The sequence below is a fragment of the Lipotes vexillifer genome, unplaced genomic scaffold (assembly GCF_000442215.2).
Source record: "Lipotes vexillifer unplaced genomic scaffold, Lipotes_vexillifer_v1.1 scaffold1242, whole genome shotgun sequence".
In the NCBI taxonomy this organism is placed as follows: domain Eukaryota; kingdom Metazoa; phylum Chordata; class Mammalia; order Artiodactyla; family Lipotidae; genus Lipotes; species Lipotes vexillifer.
In genome coordinates this window covers 195,669-217,189 of record NW_006793169.1, presented here as the reverse complement: position 1 = coordinate 217,189, position 21,521 = coordinate 195,669, and the positions used below count along the sequence as shown (strand labels likewise).

Sequence of the window (21,521 nt, the reverse complement as noted above, 5' to 3'; positions counted from 1 at the left end):
AGCAGGAATCTCACCCTGATATAACTCCCAGAGCGCCCTCTCCCATGGGCAAGAAATAGTCCAATTTCAGGTTTATTGTTTTCCGTTCACGTTCTCTTGGCTTCAGCCCCTTTGAGTGCTTCTCTCTTAACCAATCCCCTCCTACCATACTGCTTGCACGGGCCCTCTTATGACCCTCTTGGTGAGCCACGGTGCAGGAACTACTGGTCATTTGTCATTCTCTGTGGGCAGTGTTGTTGCTTTCTGAACCGAGGGCCTGGGCAAGCTTGCCAACCCTCCCCCGCACTGATGTTGCCTGAGGGCAGGTGCTGTGGTCTTCCTCTTGGCAGCTGAGGTTACAGCTGAGCTTCACTCTGTCCAACCCTTGCCTCTTTCTCGACCAATTACCTTTCAGGCTGATTTTGCTCTAATCTTTATGCAGTTTCTGTTGCTAAAACCGCATGGTTGACTACCCAGAGAAGTGCCACCATTTGAGTCTCTCTGATCTGTAACAGAGGGCACTGCTCCCTTCCATCATGTGGCGATCCCGCGTCTCTTATCTTTTGCATACATCACCCACCAGTCTTGGTCCTTTGGGGGATCCCCCATTCCTTTGACTCTTAGCATTTTGACCTTCCTCCTTGCGTGAGTCCATTTCAGGCTGCTATAACAAAGTACCATAGACTGGGTAGCTTCCAAACAACAGAAATTTATTTCGCACAGTTCTGGAGGCTGGGAAGTCCAAAATCAAGGTCCCGGCAGATTCAGTGTCTGATGAGAGCCCACTCCCTAGTTCAGAGACTCACTGTGTCCTCACATGGGGGGGAGAGGCGACGGAGCTCTCCGAGACACGTTATAAGGGCAACAATCCTATTCATGATGTAATCACCTCCCAAAGACCCCACCTCCAAATACCATCACATAGAGGATTAGATTTCAACACACTAATTTGAGAAGGACACAGGCAGTCTGTAGGCACCTCCACAGTCACTTTTTGGAGCTGTTATAATTATAACCGTTGCACTAAAATTGTCCTGGATGCCAAGTTTTCTAGTTAATGTTGCCAAGTCCCCATTTTATTTTCAGCCCTCATCATGTCAAAGTTATCCTGCCTTTTCCTCTCCTTCCACCATTCTCCTGTTCCTTTCAACTCCTCCCTGTAAGTTTTCCTTGTAAAGAACAACAGGGTGGAGCTAAAGCATAGCCTAAATGTATTGTTGTAGTTAGCTTGGTATTTTAACTTCAAACATACTTTCCTCCATAAGAAATCCAACGGGCGTTGTAAATCCATACATCTCAAGCTTTAACGTGTACAGGAATCATGTGGGGAGGAGTGTTAAAAGGAGGTTCTGAGTCAGTAGGATCTGGAGCGGGGCCCGAGCGTCTGCATTTCCAACAAGCAACCAAGTGATGGCGGTACTGCCGGGCCCTGTGCTGTAGTTTGAGTAACAAGAGTCTTCAATGGCCTGGTTCCCTTTACGTACAGAATGAGGGCCAAAATTCCTTGAGATGGACTCACCCATGCGGTATGAGTTATCGTATAATCACTCTGTTCCATGGTTTTCCTAACTTCCCCTTTATAAAGGTAGGGTAAGTTTCCAGGGAAGCATCTAAGGCATTTATGATTCTCTGAATAAAAGTTTGTCCTATGAAGGAGCTGAGTGGCTCTGCTGTGTGTTCTCTTTTCTTCCTGTGTCCCCCAGGCTGGTACAACCGTCTCTACATTAACTTCACGCTGCGTCGCCACATCTTCTTCTTCCTGCTGCAAACCTACTTTCCCGCCACCCTGATGGTCATGCTGTCCTGGGTGTCCTTCTGGATCGACCGCAGAGCTGTGCCCGCCAGAGTCCCTTTAGGTAAGAAACCTCTCAAGGGCACATTCCAGATACCTGAAAATACAAGTAATTCCTTCCAGATAAAACCATTCTTTCCAAATTGGCCCTGAACCCCTGTTGGTATTATAACCTGAAAAAACTTTTGTTATTCATTCACAGGTAAAATGCCACTATTAAGAAGCTATGTAGCAGGGATTCCCCGGTGGTCCAATGGCTAGGACTCTGTGCTTTCATGGCTGAGGGCCCGGCTTCCATCCCTGGTCTGGGAACTAAGATCCCAAAAGCATTGAGGCCAAAAAAGAAAAACAAAAAAAATCTATGCAGCAAAGCTGTTTCTAGGTCCCCATAGGTTCCCATGTAAACAACTCATCTTTAATCTTGTTAGAGCTGAGTTCTGGGGTGTGTGGTCCTGGTCTGTGGTGCTTTCTCTGCCCACCTGCCTAAGAAAGTCACATTCTGTAACGGGGTTTCTCCAAAGATGGCCCAAGGGATCTTTGTGACAGTCTCTGGGGGAAATTGTTTAAAATGAAGAATCATGGGTCCCACCTACATGTATAGGATCAGAAGCTCTGAGAGAGGACCAGGAATTTGCATTTTGAACAAGCTCCTCCAGTAATTTTTTTTTTTCTGTAAATGTTTTATATTTTGATTTGTACGGTAGTTATAGAAATATATAAGTTCATTGAGCTCAATATTTAGGATTTATGCACTTTATTGTAAGCAAATTATTCTTCAATTTATCTCTTTAAAAATTTTATTTTATTTATTTATTTTCTTTTGGCTGCATTGAGTCTTCATTGCTGCGCGCAGCTTTCTCTAGTTGCGGCGAGCGGGGGCTACTCTTTGTTGTGGTGCGCGGGCTTCCCATCGCAGTGGTTTCTCTTGTTGCGGAGCTTGGGCTCTAGGCGCACGGGCTTCAGTAGTTGTGGCACGTGGGCTCAGTAGTTGTGGCTCGCAGGCTCCAGAGCGCAGGCTCAGTAGTTGTGGCGCATGGGCTTAGTTGCTCCGCGACATGTGGGATCTTCCTGGACCAGGGCTCGAACCCGTGTCCCCTGCATTGGCAGGCGGTTTCTTTACCACTGCGCCACCAGGGAAGTCCCACATTCTTCAATTTAAAGTCAGAAAACTAACCAGATTTTAGGAAGTCTCGCTTTTTTAAATTGCTTGTCCAAATTTCTTTTTTTATTATTATTTTTCCACTTTCTTGCGCATCTATTACCTTTTCCTGTCTTGACTGGTTTCCTCTTCTTACTCATTGATCTGTTGATCAAGTCTTCGTGATCTTTTGCCTTGGTTCACAAAGATAAGAACACCTTATCATTGGTGTCTGTCACTGCTTTCAATCCATAAGGTAACATAGTAACAGCTAATACTAATTGTGAAGTATTGGGCTGTTTTACATACATTATCCCACTTAATTCGCATTAAAAAAGCTCACAAACTAGCTATTATTACCCCGCTATTATTACTAGCTATTATTACCCCGCTATTACTACTAGCTATTATTACCCCGCCCCCGTAATTCCTATACATACTCAAGTCTGAGGATCCCTACTCTACAAGCCTTCCATCAACAGCTATTTGCTATCAACTCTCTTCCCCGCTTTAAATATTGCACCCACTCCGCACACGGCACCATTGCTAATACGTCCAGGAGCTTCAAGGGAGAGATGACCCACCAGGTTTTAGTGAAATAGGATTGGTGCTGGCCCTTAAGATGACCCCAATCCGCTGTGATTTGGTGTTTGCCAAGCAAATGTTCTGAGCTTAACTTGAAATCTTGGGGAAATTTCCACTGACAGATGCCCTGGCCTTTAACGGTTGTTCTGTAGCTTGAACAGTTACTGTGCTCAATAAATAAACATTCTAGTTTAAAAAATCTGTTTCCCATAAATGAGGTTAACATCATTCTTGGTAAAATTGACTGAGTCCTCAAGTCAACATAGCAGAATGCACAGCCAGGTGCAGCATAGTGGGATGGGGCTCTGCCAAAAGTGCCCTGACAGCTGGTAATATAGGCCCAGGACTGCAAGATTCTACACCAGCAACAAGGGCACAAAGATTAAAATAAAACTTGTGTACCTTTCCCTTTTTTGGAGAAGGAGTTACAAGAAATATACATACCTGCTCATATATGCAATCTTTGTTTTTTTATTCATTTATTTTTATTTAATTTATTTATTTTTTGGCCGTGCCCCCGCGACTTGCGGGATCTCAGTTCCCTGACCAAGGATTGAATCCGGGTCAGGGCAGTGATAGCCCGGAATCCTTACCATTAGGCCACCAGGGAAGTCCCCTGCAATCTTTGTTTTGAGCAATTGAATGGAAAGACCCTGCCAACCTGTCAGGGGCTCTCTGCCGAAGAACAGTGATGCAAAGGCTGTGATGAAGATGCAGGGACAAAGAGCCGGGAGCGGGTGAGCATGGGGGATGGAGAAACAGGAGAAGCTTCATAAAAGCTAAAACCGGAAAGGTGAGCAGGTGTTTGCTAGACAGAGGGGGCAGGGATGGAGACATTCTAGGCTAGAGGAGCAGCTGGGAGAAAGAACAGAGGCACGAAGCCATCCAGTGGGTTTGGTGAAAGACAAACCCATGCTTCTTTCTCACTGTGTCTGCAGGGATCACCACGGTGCTGACCATGTCCACCATCATCACGGGCGTGAACGCCTCCATGCCCCGCGTGTCCTACATCAAGGCTGTGGACATCTACCTCTGGGTCAGCTTTGTGTTCGTGTTCCTCTCGGTGCTGGAGTACGCGGCCGTCAACTACCTGACCACCGTGCAGGAGAGGAAAGAGCGGAAGCCGCAGAAGGTGACTTTACCATGAGCTGGAGTGTCTGCCCTGGAATGGGCGCCTGGACTAGCTCTGGACCCTGGGCAGGTCCAACCTCCTATGTAAAATGGGACAATGAGACCCCCTCCTCCACCTACTTCATGGGTTGGTGTGAAGAGCAAACAAAAACGGTGTGAAATTTACTCTGGGCTACTTCTTTCATTCATTCAAATATTTATTTGGCACCTACCATATACCAGGAGCTGCTAAGCCAGTTTAACTAAGACGTGGTCCCTTTACTCTTGGTGGTGTTGGTAGTTTAGTGATAAAAATAAATGGCAGTTCAACACGGTGGAACAAATGATTTATGAACATAGAGGTATCATAAAAGAAGCTTCCAGGAATTTCTTTTTCCAAGACATTCTTTTTAATAGTGGTATAATAATAAATGGCTTGGATGTAACATGATTTATTCCCCTATTAATGGGCAGTATACTGTTTCCATTTTTTGCCACTATAATAAATGCTTCAATAAACATATATAAATATACATATATATTTATATATATACATATACATATAATATATAAATTATACATATATATATATTTATATATATAAAAGCTTCCAGGGAAACATATCCTCCATTCTAGGAAATTTTCCTCCACATGTGACCTCATACATCTCCCATCACTTCCCAGATCATCTTCCCTCCTACCTGGTTTCCCTTTCGTCCTCCTGTCTGCAATTCAATGGTTATCTCCTCCAGAAAACTCTAGCTACATAGGAGGAACTACCCTCACAATGCCACACCTTTCAAATTCTCCCCCATCCCTCCCCTCCCCACCCCGCCGCTCTCTCTCTCTCTCTCTCTCTCTCTTACACACACACACACACACACACACACACACACACATGCATGCAATAATTGTAAACATTTTTATCAGGGCTCATATCAGTTTATGATCTCATGGAGAGAACATGCTGGTTATCTGATCATGAACCTTCTTCTGGGTCTCTGATATGACGTGATGTTTCCTAACAGTTGATGGGTTACCTGCTGTTTTAGAATGTTTACTGTGCCAACCACCATTATTCCCCCAACCCCATAATATAAACTAGAAAAAGGCAGTGCTCTCCACTAGGCAGCTTCTTTGGAAGGGCTTCTGAGAGAGGATGCTGAGCTCACATTCCAACGTGCGTTTGCTGTGTCCGCAGCTTCCCTGCACCTGTGGGTTGCCTCAGCCACACGCGGTCCTGCTGGACGGCAGCTACAGTGATGGGGAGGTGAATGACCTGGGCAACTACACGCCCGAGAACGGAGACAAGCCAGACAGGATGATGGTGCAGCTGACGCTGGCCTCAGAGAGGAGCTCCCCGCAGAGGAAAAGCCAGAGGAGCAGCTACGTGAGCATGAAGATTGACACTCATGCCATTGATAAATACTCCAGAATCATTTTTCCAGCTGCATACATCTTATTCAATTTAATATACTGGTCGATTTTCTCATAAATGCCTGTAATTCTATAAATTTCACATTCTTCTATATGTACTACAGAAATACCTGAATGATGAAAAATAATTTAAGGTTATGATGAAAAGAAAGTTCACAGTACCCACCCATCTCCATCTTTCCAAAACTACTGACAAGACACTTACTGGTTTAATTTGCACTTACTGACCACCTATTGTGTACACAGCATTATACTCAGTGCTGCAGGTATAAACACCCATAGCAACTGATGATAGTTGTTACTGAGATCCCCTAGAAAAGCACGCTGCCAGTGAGGTGGGCACACGGTGGTTCAACCTCTTTTAGACACTAAATGCTTATTCATATGAACCATGTCCCTTATGTGAGCGTCATTCTATTCTCTGGACCAGGTGGAACTGGGAAGCACCTAAAGTTCATTTACATAGAACATACATGCACCTAAACCCCACTTTGATCAAAATTCATACTTCAGTTTATAGCCTCTTACCTATTTTATATGCATCTCCTCATGTTGATTTCAATACAAGGCAATAATAATATTCCTCCTTTTATTTACCTCTTGTGGTTCCTGAGGTTTTACCTCTTCACCAGAAAAGCTCTTTTGATTGGGTGCAATGGCTTCTGATTTGGGTAGGAAATTTCCCTGGTAGGGAAACTTTGAAGACGACGGTATATGCATGCATTTTGTCAGTTTTGTCACAGAGGTAACTAGCCCAGAAAACTTGTAAGTGTTCCCTGTTTAGTAGTTACTGCTTCATGGATCTCCACCTTGGAGCATGTCCAAGTTCAAAGTGAAGTCAGTAATGTGATATCTTCACTGAGGAACTTGGGAATAGACTGATTTTTTTCTGCACAAACTTTTCAAGGAAATACATAATTTGGGACTACCTGTAACTCTTTAGGATGAGAAATACACGGTTTCTGAATTTTGAAAAAAGAAATGGGAGCACATCACTGGTCATCTCCATTTATACTCAGTGAATACCAGCATTTTCTGTGAACCAGAAAACAATGGCCACTGATGTAAGAGCATGGGATAAAGGAGAGTGTTCTATTATTTAAAAAACAAATAGCTATTCATACCATATACCTACAGGATCAACCCCTACCAAACTTATCCCAACAGCATTTGTTTGAAACTCAACTAAATTCTGTACACAGTAATGCCATTTTTATTCCAAAGTTAATTTGATCCCTATACTAAATAATATCACGTTATTTCTTAATGAGGGCTATACTTTAATCTTTAAAAAGACCCAAATTTGCAGAAAGCCTAATTACAAGGCTATCTCCCATTTCTTCCAATAAAAGCTCATCAAAAAAAAAAAAAAAAAAAAAAGATTTTTTAGCAAACTCTAGTAGAAAAACGTAAAGGAATATAGATGAAATAGTTGAACGTCAACTTTTAATATTAAAAAATATTTTTAGAACATTACCTTTTTCATGCTTATTTTATGAAACAATTTCAATCAAACTTCACAAACATCTTTGCCACTTGCTTTGTCCTCATGAGCAAGGCCACTTTAAACCATCTGGCAGGTTTCTGGGGCACGTAATCTGAACTTCCATCTACCCCATTTGGGAAACTCCACCATTTGAATCAACATATAGGATGCTGTATTAGTCTGCTCAGGGCGCCAGAGCAAAGTACCGTTGACTGGGTGGCTTAAACAACAGAAATTTATCTTCTTTCAGTTCTGGAGGCTGGAAGTCCGAGATCAAGATGTCAGCAGGTTTGGTTTTTCCTGAGGCCTCTTACCTTGGCTGGCAGACGGCCACCTCTTGCTGTGTCTTCACGTGGCTTTTTTCTCTGAATACATGCATCCCTGGTGTCGCTTCCTTTTCTTTTAGGGACAGTAGTCATGCTGGATTAGAGCCCAGCCCTCATGATCTCATTTAACCTAAATTACCTCTTTAAAGGCCCTATCTTTAAATAAGTTGCACTGGGGGTTGAGGGCTTCAACATACGAATTTGGGGAGGACACAATTCAGCCCATAACAGATGCCCATGGGAATTATTCAGCTGCATAATAGTAATATCTAGTGCATCTTATAGGTATTTACTCTTGATCTTTGCAACATAATCACATACAGTATTGTTTTTTAAACTTTTTTTTCCCTTTTTTTTGGGGTACGCAGGCCTCTCACTGTTGTGGCCCCTCCCGTTGCGGAGCACAGGCTCCGACGCGCAGGCTCAGCGGCCATGGCTCACGGGCCCAGCCGCTCCGCGGCATGTGGGATCCTCCCGGACCGGGGCACGAACCCGTGTCCCCTGCATCGGCAGGCGGACTCGCAACCACTGCGCCACCAGGGAAGTCCCTAAACTTATCTTTAAAAGGCTTGTTTACATTGATATCTATACTAGTGATTATGAAGAATAAGTTATTAAATTCATGTTCTTTGCTATCTTTTCTAGCAATTCTCTCAGGTGACCTCTACAAGCATTTAAAAGTAACATCGACTGAGGTGATTTCCATGGTAATGTTTTCCCAAGACAGTACTTTGCTCTCAAAGCTATGTAACTGAGAGAGAACTCTGTAATTCGACTTTGTAAAGACCCAAATACAAAGCAACTCTCTTTTCTGATAATTTTGGAGAAAACCTTGCCTTATATGTGGGCATCTATAGTACTTAATAAACTTTTGCTGGCATGACTGGAGAGTAGGAAGATTTGGTTAATAATATTGTCTGGTTAATATGCAGGTACCATATGGCCACATTGAATAATTAATTTTTAAAGAGTTAAAATACTGTAAAATACACTTGACTAAAACTATATCAAAAATAATTTATTCTCTGTTGGATAGTTCAAAAGGCACTCCAGGAGTCTGAGGGTTTCTTATTATTGTTGTGATACAATGTGGACATCACAAAGATGTGCAGAGTGTTAGCCAAGAGAGCACTGGGGCTAGTCAGACCAGCTTTTATTTCATGGCAATATTCTCTTCCTGTGTTTTATGTTCCTAACCAATATTCTTTAGTTTTTTCATAATTCATATTTCATAGAGAAGTATAGTGATGCTAGGTTTTAGAGAGAATAAAAAATGGAAACAACCTAAGTGTCCATTGACAGACGAATGGATACAGATGTGGTATATGTATTACACAATGGAATACTACTCAGCCATAAAAAATAACGAAGTCTTGCCATTTGCAACAACATGGGTGGGCCTAGAGGGAATTATGCTAAGCAAAATAAGTCAGACAGGGAAAGACAAATACCATATGATCTCACATATATGTGGAATATAAAAATAAGACAAAAACACACAAAAAATGAACAAGCAAAATAAAACAGAACCAAACTGATAGATACAGAGATCAGATTAGTGGTTACCAGAGGGGAAGGGGTTGGGAAGGTGGGAGAAATGGGTGAAGGGGCTCAACCATATGGTGATGGATGGTAACTAGACTTGTGGCGGTGATCACTTTACAATGTATACTGCTGTTGAATTATAATGCTGTACACCTGAAACTTATACTTAAAGAAAAAAAAGGTTTGTTAATAACAATGAAACCTCACATTGTAAAACCCAGTTTTATTAAAAAAGGAAAAAGTACTTTCACATTCACTGTTTCATTTGAAGCTGAATGAGGAAATTTTAAAGGCAGAGAAAGACTGACTGGCATGTATTGATAACATGGCTAACAGGTAGAAGACTCCTAACCCAGTTCTTATTCACTTTATTACAGATAATGGATGAATACTGAACAAGTAAACAAACTGTCACGCACAATACATAAACAGTATGAGGGGGCTTCCCTGGTGGCGCAGTGGTTGAGAACCTGCCTGCTAAGGCAGGGGACACGGGTTCGAGCCCTGGTCTGGGAGAAGCCCACATGCCGCGGAGCAACTAGGCCCGTGAGCCACAACTACTGAGGCTGTGCGTCTGGAGCCTGTGCTCCGCAACAAGAGAGGCCGTGATAGTGAGAGGCCCGCGCACCACGATGAAGAGTGGCCCCCGCTCGCCACAACTAGAGAAAGCCCTCACACACAAATGAAGACCCAACACAGCCGTATATAAATAAATAAATAAATAAAAAGCCAAGCATTTGAAGCCCTTTTTAAAACAACAACAACAAAAACATTAGTATGAGGAAATTTTTTTTTTCTTTTACCAGTGGCACCTTTTTATTTATTCATTCATTCAGCAAGTAATTCTGAGCACCTACTATGTAGCACGCAATGTTCAAGACCAGTGCTTCTCAAACCATCTGTGGTGAAGGACCAGTTTGTTAATTATTTTATATTTCCAATCCAGTGGAGAATTCCTCACAATCCCAGGTCTGAGCCTGCATTCCACCCTTTAGGAACACCGACTTGTGGGTTTGACCATGGTGCTCAAAACCACGTGTGGATGTGAGTCACAATGATCATAATAAAGTATGTAGAGAAAGAACAATTTCATTTTGATGTTATTAAGAACAACCGTGTTACAACTGAGTTTGTGTATGGGAAATTCCCATATCTGCAGTAATAAGAAAGCACATTATCCAGTGAGCACACCAATAACGTGAGAATAACACCATTTAGTTAAGTTCAGTATTATCACAATTCTCAAAATAATGGGATGCTTTAACTTTTCAATTTCATATTCTGAATTTAATTTTTTTTTTTAATTTTACTTTATTTTTGGCTGCATTGGGTCTTCATTGCTGCGCGTGGGCTTTCTCTAGTTGCGGCGAGCGGGGGCCACTCCTCATTGCGGTGTGCGAGCTTCTCATTGCGGTGGCCTCTCCCGTTGCAGAGCACGGGCTCTAGGTGCACAGGCCTCAGTAGTTGTGGCTCGCGGGCCCCAGAGCACAGGCTCAGCAGTTGTGGTGCACCAGCCCGGTTGCTCTGCAGCATGTGGGATCCTCCCGGACCAGGGCTCAAACCACATCCCCTGCATTGGCAGGAGGACTCCCAACCACTGCGCCACCAGGGAAGCCCCTGAATTTAATCTATTTTCTTTCAATCAGTTTTAGTATTAGTTCCTTTGTGTGGAAGGAGACATCTTTGATTTTTCTTGAGATCAGAGTATTTTATAAACTCTGTTTACTTCAAAAACAATTTACCTACTGGTGAGTTTAGTGGGTTTCAAGTAGCTCTTTTTTTTAAAAAATAAATTTATTTATTTACTTATTTATTTTTGGCTGCATTGGGTCTTTGCTGCTGCATGAGGGCTTTCTCTAGCTGCGGTGAGCAGGGGCTACTCTTCATTGCGGTGCGCAGGCTTCTCATTATGGTGGATTCTCTTGTGGCAGAGCACGGGCTCTAGGTGCTGGGGCTTCAGTAGCTGCAGCAGGTAGGCTCAGTAGTTGCAGCATGTGGGCCCCAGGGTGCGTGGGTTTCAGTAGTTGCGACGCATGGGCTCGGTAGTTGTGGCGCACAGGCTCTAGAGTGCAGGCTCAGTAGTTATAGTGCATGGGCTTAGTTGCTCCACGGCATGTGGGACCTTCCCGGACCAGGGCTTGAACCCGTGTCCCCCGCATTGGCAGGCAGATTCTTAACCACTGCACCACCAGGGAAGTCCCCAAGTGAGAGTTAAACACAACCCTAGTGACTGCGAGATAAAATTCAATGCCTTTTGGGTCTGTACAATGTCCGACAGTTTGACTAGTCTGACCAATTGAACAGTAACTTTGGCTTTTGTAGACTGAACCCTCCTTACTTACCTAAACTTTGATTCTCCAATTTATAAACTTTGTGATTCCCCAGTGGCTGGGGAAAAGCCATTGGAGCAAGAAAACTGGTGTTGGCAACAAATAAAATGTGAAATTTTTGTTGTTGTTTCAATGTAGAACCTAGATAAATGTAATTCCAGAACGTTGTCCCTAAAAATGATGGGCTCCAAGGAAAAAGAAATTTTTGCAGAGGTCAACGTAATTGTTTGATAAGGATTAAATAAAGAGTCACGGAAGTTGCTTTAGGAAAATTTCCTGGCTACTACAGCAAGATTTCCTTTGAGCAAAGGCCAAGTTTTAAATCTCACTCAGGCGTGTTTTAACAGGATCCACTTGTAATTTTCCAGTAGGTTTCTTTCTCTTAGAGCTATTGGAAAGCAACCAACTTTAGTATTGCCCAACTTAATGATACACCCAGAAAAATAGTTCAAGTATGAAAAAATGATAACTTAAAAAATTATCTGAAAATGATAATCTGAAAATTTCTCAGTCTTTACCCCAAATTGGCACCGTTTTCTCATGTTGTGCATCTGAATATAACTATCCTTATTTAAAAATCAATTTTAATGTTCTGGCTGTTCCCAAATATACCATGACTACAACTTAATATGAACTTAGTTAACATAGTTACTGGCTTTGCTGTTACAAATAGTTAACAATCTTTGCACAATGGTATTTAGTTATGAAATACGGCATGACTGTACTCCAATATATCTGGTAGCTAAAATCCAAGGATTTAAGCTACAGTATTACAACTATTTTCCCATTTTGTAATACTGTTCCATAATACGATTTAATTACCATGGAATTCCTCAAGTTGGAGTTCCATCTTGGGGTAATCACTGCACCTATTTTTAATTGGGACAAATGCAATTCCCAGAACAGTGCTGGCATTACCTAGGAACGTGTTAGGAAAGCAGAATCTCAAGCTCCACCCCACACCCAGTTAGAACTTTTATTTTAACAAGTTCCCTAGGCGAGTCTTATATGCATTCAAGTGAGCAAAGCACTGAACTAGGTTTGCCTAACCATATGCCTTTGAGTATCATTCACAAAAACTGATATGAGAGCTGCATTTTATACATTAATCAACTCAATATTGTGTGCTTACTATATGTGATAAGCACTGTGTTCAGAGCTGTAGCTGATTTGTTGATCTCATTCAGGTTGGTAAAGAACCCTCCTAAAGTCTACAGCCCTCAAGCACCAAACCCAGATTAAAGAAACACAAATGCAGAGTGAAGTAAGTCAGAAAGAGAAGGACAAATACCGTACGCTAACACATATATATGGAATTTAAGAAAAAAAAATGTTATGAAGAACCTAGGGGTAAAACAGGAATAAAGACACAGACCTACTGGAGAACAGACTTGAGGATATGGGGAGGGGGAAGGGTGAGGTGTGATAGGGCGAGAGAGAGACATGGACATATATATACTAACAAACGTAAGGTAGATAGCCAGTGGGAAGCAGCCGCATGGCACAGGGATACCGGATCGGTTCTTTGTGGCTGCCTGGAGGGGTGGGATAGGGAGGGTGGGAGGGAGGGAGACAAAGAGGGAAGAGAGATGGGAACATATGTATATGTATAACTGATTCACTCTGTTATAAAGCAGAAACTAACACACCATTGTAAAGCAATTATACCCCAATAAAGATGTTAAAAAAAAAACACACACAAATGCCTCTACAAAATAGGAAGAAATGTTTTTCCAGGAATATTTAAAAAATATTCCTCTACCACAAAGCTCAATTGAGTTTAAAAATTTTTTTAATTCTAAGGGAGTATGAATCTGAGTTACCAGAAATTTAAGTACAGATTTGGGAGGTGTATTTCCTTTCTTTTCCACCTTTATTTTGGTGGGGCAGGGGTAATTTGTAAAGTTCAAGTTATAAAAAGCAGAAAAAAACCCATTCATAATCCTATCAGCCATGGGCAAGTATTCTCATCGTTTTTTCTATATAGTTTTATATAGTTGCCATCATATTTTAGATACAAATTGATATAGGTTCTTTTCCATGACACAGTATGACCATTTTTCCTACTAAAAACTCCCTGTATTTTGCAGCCAATAAAATCACTCCATACTATGGATGTACAAGGCAATCTTTTCTTTAATATGGGATAAAAAGTAATACTGTGATGAATATTCTTAAGCATATATTCTTGTCACACTCTAGACTACTTCCTCACATTAACAATGAATGTACAGAATGGATGCTGATTTGAGACCAATACTCTGTTATGTTCAACAAACTGTGTGTAGTATAGTTTCAGGTCCTTAGCTTTTTAAGACTTTAAAAATCACAAAAGGTATTAAACTATACCTTAGTGGCATCTGATTCTGTGGAATAGTAACCCACTCAAACTAGCTTAAGAAGAACACAGGAATTGCACAGACATGAAGTAAATAGAGAGAGGCAGAGCTGTGCCTGATGAGAACTGCAAAGATTTTAGACAGCTTCTCTTTCTAGGCAGTTACCTTTACATTTTTCTGGTTGATTGCTTTATTTGCTATGAAGAATGTCCTCTGCTCACACATGACATTCAGATTTGTTGACCTTAAAATTCCAGGGCTCATCATCATCTAAATGGCCTCACTTCAATTCTAAATTTCCAGGAGAGCTAATTCAAGGGTCTCTCCACCCTTATCAGAATTCCATTTCAGTTTGTACAGGCCTTCTAGAGAGCTGAAAGAGGGTGAGCTGGCCCTTCAGGAGATGTGAAAAGAATTAGTAACCAGAGCTGGAATTAGATTTTTTTTCTACTCAAACTACCCTGAGCTCAATGATGGCTGTCTGCAAATGAGGCCAGAATGAGGATCCTTCACACTGTTAAAAACAAATAAACCCCCCAAATAACCAAAACATCAACAACTGGTTCAACATGAAGAACATGCTTCTGAATATGCAGAAAATATATTTCTTTGGCAGTGGGAATGGATAGATCAGGCCGTATATTAATAGGTAATAAATGTGGTTAAGACATTGGAGTGAGGACAGAAAACAAGTTTTATTAGTCAAATTATCTGTTATCATCTTAGAGTAAGAAATTTGTGCTTTGTGTGTTAATTTCTAAGCCTTTGTGCTTTTTCCCCTTGATTTTCTAAATTCATTTTTGTCCAACCTTGGATCAATGGAATAAATATTTAGGCCAGAACTTAAAAAGTGGCAGAGAGTGGGTGGGGTAATAGCAACATCAGAAGCTGGGGAACATGGCCTAAAACCTGATTGGAGACACCTACTTTATCTATTGGAGAGATAAAAGTCCAAAATAACCATGGTTGCAATCTCTTTCTGGCTGGGATTTTCTATCACAAACTCTTCTTATATACATATTTTTTTACAAGGAAGCTTCTCTTAACACACAACCCACCTAAGTCGGTTTTGTGACTTGGGATAAATGGGCAGAAGCTAAAAGCTTTCTAAAGACAATGGGAGGACTTCCCTGGTGGCGCAGTGGTTAAGAATCCGCCTGCCAACACAGGGGACACGGGTTCAAGCCCTGGTCTGGGAGGATCCCACATGCCATGGAGCAACCAAACCCATGCACCACAACTACTGAGCCTGCACTCTAGAGCCCGCGAGCCCCAACTACTGAGCCCACATGCTGCAACTACTGAAGCCTGTGCGCCTAGAGCCCATGCTCCACAACAAGAGAAGCCACTGCAACAAGAAGCCGGTGAACCACAACGAAGAGTAGCCCCTGCTCGCCACAACCAGAGAAAGCCCATGCGCAGCAACAAAGACCCAATGCAGCCAAAATAAATAAATTTATAAAAAAATAAAAATAAAGACAATGGGAGGTATACCAAACAGCTGCTATGGGTAACCGCTCCATCTCTAAAGAAACATTAGGCTGAACGATAAACTTAGTACCCATCACCACTTTCAGAGATTAATGGGGCTTGGACAATAGTTTAAAACTTTAGGCTTCAACTGCATCTAAGTTTACTTCTTCAAAGGTGGCATCCTACCCCTCTATCAAGCTATAAGCAAACTTGAACTCTTTACTCACAATCAAGGGGTACTTAGGTTCACATCAAACTCTTTAAGGTCCTCATACACAACACATGGTCCTCCTGCAGGGAATGAGTCAGATCAGATGACAAGGCATGAAGTGGTCGTGAATCCTGAATCCGTATCATTTACAGGCAGTAACAATGCTTGGACCTAGAAGGTTTGATATTCCTTGAATAAATTAAACTCAAGTGGGAAAACATGAAGTTTTTGAACTGCTTTCCATTCTCTTGAGCCAAACAAAATATTGTCAGGCATTAGTGACACAACAAATAGATAAAAGTTCAAACTCTCTCAAATGCAATTTATTGTTTACCCAGCGGGCCAATGTCTACCTAGTCTTTGACCTAAACGAGATTCTTGTCTATTTAAGACCTTGACCTGATATTCTTTCGTATTTTGTATTTCTGAGGTTTATATTTTAAGGTGATCGGACGCTTTCATCCACTGAACCAACCAAAGCTAATCTTACCTTTTAATCACTGGCAAAAAAGAACAGACTTGGACTCTATTTTGAAAGCAAGTTTCAACCAAAAAACACAGACACCTGTAATTTTTCTTACGTGAGGCACTTATTCTTTAGCCATTGTTAAGAATCTAAAAACCTGCTCTACTGCATTTGAGTTATTACATAAAATTACTTTGTATTGAAGTTGAAAAATAATTTTTAAGAAAATTCAATACTGTAATTATGTACCTACCTCTTACCATGTAAAATTTGCATGGGCATTTTTCAGCATCTGAGACTAGTAAAACATTTATTTTTAAACAAAAGAACTTAATTGTTCTTTTAAAATTCTTTTTTTTTTTTAATTTTTCTGCTTTATAACAGAGTGAATCAGTTATACATATACATATGTTCCCATCTCTCTTCCCTCTTTGTCTCCCTCCCTCCCCCCCTCCCTATCCCACCCCTCCAGGCAGCCACAAAGAACCGATCCGGTATCCCTGTGCCATGCGGCTGCTTCCCACTGGCCGTCTACCTTACGTTTGTTAGTATATATATGTCCATGTCTCTCTCTCGCCCTATCACACCTCACCCTTCCCCCTCCCCATATCCTCAAGTCTGTTCTCCAGTAGGTCTGTGTCTTTATTCCTGTCCTACCCCTAGGTTCTTCATAACATCTTTTCTTTCTTAAATTCCATACATATGTGTTAGCATATGGCACCTGTCCTTTCTGACTCACTTCACTCTGCACGACAGACTCTAGATCCATCCACCTCACTACAAATAGCTCAATTTCGTTGCTTTTTATGGCTGAGCAATACTCCATTGTACACATGTGCCACATCTTCTTTATCCATTCATCCGACGATGGGCACCTAGGTTGTTTCCATCTCCGGGCTATTGTAAATAAAGCTGCAATGAACATTTTGGTACATGACTCTTTCTGAATTCTGGTTTCCTCAGGGTATATACCTAGTAGTGGGATTGCTGGGTCATATGGTAGTTCTATTTGTAGTTTTTTAAGGAACCTCCATACTGTTCTCCATAGTGGCTGAACCAATTCACATTCCCACCAGCAGTGCAAGAGTGTTCCCTTTTCTCCACACCCTCTCCAGCATTTATTGTTTCTAGATTTTTTGATGATGGCCATTCTGACTGGTGTGAGATGATATCTCATTGTAGTTTTGATTTGCATTTCTCTAATGATTAATGATGTTGAGCATTCTTTCATGTGTTTGTTGGCAGTCTGTATATCTTCTTTGGAGAAATGTCTATTTAGGTCTTCTGCCCATTTTTGGATTGGGTTGTTTATTTTTTTGTTATTGAGCTGCATGAGCTGCCTGTAAATTTTAGAGATTAATCCTTTGTCAGTTGATTCATTTGCAAATATTTTCTCCCATTCTGAGGGCTGTCTTTTGGTCTTGTTTATGGTTTCCTTTGCTGTGCAAAAGCTTTGAAGTTTCATTAGGTCCCATTTGTTTATTTTTGTTTTTATCTCCATTACTCTAGGAGATGGGTCAAGAAGGATCTTGCTGTGATTTATGTCATAGAGTGTTCTGCCTATGTTTTCCTCTAAGAGTTTGATAGTTTCTGGCCTTACATTTAGGTCTTTAATCCATTTTGAGCTTATTTTTGTGTATGGTGTTAGGGAGTGATCTAATCTCATACTTTTACATGTACCTGTCCAATTTTCCCAGCACCACTTATTGAAGAGGCTGTCCTTTCTCCACTGTATATTCCTGCCACCTTTATCAAAGATAAGGTGACCATATGTGCATGGGTTTATCTCTGGGCTTTCTATCCTATTCCATTGATCTATCTTTCTGTTTTTGTGCCAGTACCATACTGTCTTGATTACTGTAGCTTTGTAGTATAGTCTGAAGTCAGGCAGCCTGATTCCTCCAGCTCCATTTTTTGTTCTCAAGATTGCTTTGGCTATTCGGGGTCTTTTGTGTTTCCATACAAATTGTGAAATTTTTTGTTCTAGTTCTGTGAAAAATGCCAGTGGTAGTTTGATAGGGATTGCATTGAATCTATAGATTGCTTTGGGAAGTAGAGTCATTTTCACAATGTTGATTCTTCCAACCCAAGAACATGGTATATCTCTCCATCTGTTTGTATCATCTTTAATTTCTTTCATCAGTGTCATAATTTTCTGCATACAGGTCTTTTGTCTCCTTAGGTAGGTTTATTCCTAGATATTTAATTCTTTTTGTTGCAATGGTAAATGGGAGTGTTTTCTTGATTTCACTTAAATTCTTATATAAATAATATGACGTTTAAAGTTTAAAAGCAAATCAACATCTGTAATACTGATGCATAAGAGAATATAATATATCACATTGTAGTTGGGTAACTGTGCTTTATCTTCATATATTTTTAAAACTCCTTAATTATGTTGGAAAAAACCCCAAGACCATTGCTATTTGATAAACATATTTATTAACATTTTATATTTTTTATACATACTTTAATATGTATGTATTAAAATATTTTAAAAATGACTATGATCTGATGGTAGTAGAGACTGATTGCTTACTTGAAAAAATTATTTTATACATGTCAAAATGCACTATCCTCATCTATTTAACTGGTTTGTAAAATGCTTGAAGTATGTAAAAAAAATGTAAAGATGTAATTTTTCATACCTTACAAAGAGTTGCTAGCTGGCACAAAGACAATTAATTTATTTTACAATTAAAATTTACTTTGATAGTTTGAAGGTTAGCACTATGTAGGACAGTTTCCAGAAGACCAGAGATGCTTCAGATAAAAAGAACTATATAAAACACAGCTATCAGAAATGTTTTTTTAAAAAGAATATACTATAAAATAAGACAATCATTTTTTAAGAAAAGACTTTTCATATCGATTTCTTCTATTCAAACAGACTGACATGACTCAGGTATTTTTAAGTGTTTTAGAAACACTTCCTCAAAAGTTTCCAAGACAGCAGCCTTCAGATGTTCCCTCAATCCCAGTGTGCTCAGATGAAGCAAATCTTATGAGAACTTACCACCAACCACAAGTTTTTTTGGGGCACGGACCATATCTCACTCTTTGTTTTACCCCAGTGCTTAGAAGTAGGCTCTCCTCGACAAATGTTCACTGAACTCCATTGCTGAAATTATAACAGCAAAAGTATCAGCATAACTCATCAATAAATAAACAGTCCTTTGGAGGATTGTGGGAAATCCAAACACTTTCAGTTTATACAAGTATTCATAAACACATGAAAATGTTCTAGTTTATCCTAAATGCCCCAGCCCTTATGAGTACTACACGAAGAAGCAATTAAAAGGGAAAATTTTCCTGAGTAGTTCATAAACTACGGGTAGTTTTTAAAACTGAATAGCAGTCTGAGAATTTTAAGAGGCAAGCTAAATATTAGCTATACTCAGTCTAATATAATTGTTCAGTATAATTGTTTTATACAGGTCCCATATTCAGTCAGGCCTGCGTTTAAAATTAAGTCACAAAAGAGAAAACATTTTCAATCTGTAATTAAATTTAAACCATTAATTTGAATTATACCTTTAAAGTCTATTAATTTAACAAAGATAGCCAAAAGTTGCTATTTGAGGAAAAGGCCTTCTGTTCAGCCTGTGAACAGTGAAAGTTAAAAAAAAAAAAAAAAAAAAGGCATGTAATAAAAGCATTTTCCATAAAAACAAAGATACCTCAAGCAGGTCCACCTATCTCTCTAGTTTAGGTCAGAAACTCATTCAATATTTTTAAAATTATATTATTTTAAACTTTACATGAACTCAGCTTGGCCTGTTTTTTCCCCAGATGAGTCAGGTTTTAGTGTACTTGAAGGAAATTAAGCATATTGAGAAGACAATGGCTTCAAAGAACATACAATCTAGTGGAGGAATAACACACAATCACCGAATCCAAGTGACAGTAAAGTGTCATCATTCAAATTAATTCTGGGAGAAAAACTTAGTTGCCCCCTTCCTCAAAATCAAGACACAAAATTTTGAAAAAGTCCTATTCATGTGTCACCCTCCTAAAAATAAATATTCATCTTTTAAATATAAAGAGCTATATATAACCCTTTTTATCTAGAAGTGACACTGTTCTCCTGTAATCGAGTGCTTCCCCATTTATCTTCCAAAATCTTTGGAGACTTAATCCAAAATATGAGGACTAATCAATAATGATAATTTAAGCTAAGTATAAATGTTTATGAAAATTTAGCACATTCCAAACATGCCATTGGAGTATGAGGATAAAGAAAGAACTGCGTTCCAAAAGGAAAAACTACCATTACAGATGAAGGAGTCTCCCAAATTCAAATGGCATAGAGTGAAGATTAGCTACAATTGTTCCTCTGGACAGATTTTTTGACCCAGCATTTATTTATGTTATTTATTTACACTTTTCAGTGTAATATGGCTCAGTTAATTTATTGATATATAAAAAGGGATTTAAAAAGTCTGAATTATATTAAATAACTTAAAGTAAAATAATGTAAAATGTCAAGGTGAGATCTGGGGAAAAAAATATATATACTTCTAGACAGACTCTGGAGCATCTCAACCTCTTTTCTGACATGATAAATGCAGGACATATTTCAATGGGTAATCCCATATTTTGACCAAGTTTTTTAAATGTTGAAAGGAAAACAAAATCTTACAGAAACTCCAAAGGGACAGAAATCTTAGCGGTATTGTCAACACTACCTCCTCTGACTGGGTTGTGGTGGATAGCACTGGTACAGACTGTACCTCTCCCCTGCACATCAGCAGATGGGCTGGCAAACTTTATCTTTCAAAGGGCCAGATTGTAAATATTTTAGGTTTCGCAGATCACACGATCTGGTCTCTGATGCTTTATTTTTTTCTACAACCCTTTAAAAATGTACAGACCATTTCCAGCATGCTAGCCATACAGAATCAGGCTGCTTGCCAAATCAGGCCGCAGTCTGCAGACCTCTGATACAGAAGAAAAGCAATTCTCAACTACTAACTCTCCACCCAAATTCCCTTCTCCTTGTTTCAACTTTAAATAATTTCAGATAGAACAGGAATTAGAGGTTTAAAGGACTGTAAGGATGAGGGATCTAATCTAACTTTCCAAATGAGGAGCTGAAGGCACAGAGCACCCAAGTGACTTGCTTACAGCAGAGGCCAAATGCTCACTTTTCCCTCCTTCCCCTTCCATTTCTGGAATGCTTACACTCAAATTTGAGGACTCCCTTTAAAATAAAGTCTACTGGACCTTTACTATATTCACAGTGTAAAATATTTGTTTTACCGGATACTTGTTTCACATTCTTTTATCATGTTCAAGAAAGTC

The 21,521-nt window shown here is 40.2% G+C and overlaps 1 protein-coding gene across 1 annotated transcript in view; it reads left to right on the top strand.

Moving 5' to 3' along the window:
• GABRR1 (gamma-aminobutyric acid type A receptor subunit rho1) overlaps window positions 1-6,525 on the top strand; it is a 32,063-nt gene extending 25,538 nt beyond the window's left edge. Inside the window, exons 7-9 of the mRNA XM_007466251.1 lie at window positions 1,683-1,835; window positions 4,433-4,626; window positions 5,806-6,525. Of these exons, the coding sequence (XP_007466313.1) occupies window positions 1,683-1,835; window positions 4,433-4,626; window positions 5,806-6,099 (641 nt within the window). The 3' untranslated portion in view covers window positions 6,100-6,525. The remainder of the gene's footprint in view (window positions 1-1,682; window positions 1,836-4,432; window positions 4,627-5,805) is intronic.
• Window positions 6,526-21,521: the final 14,996 nt, after the last annotated feature.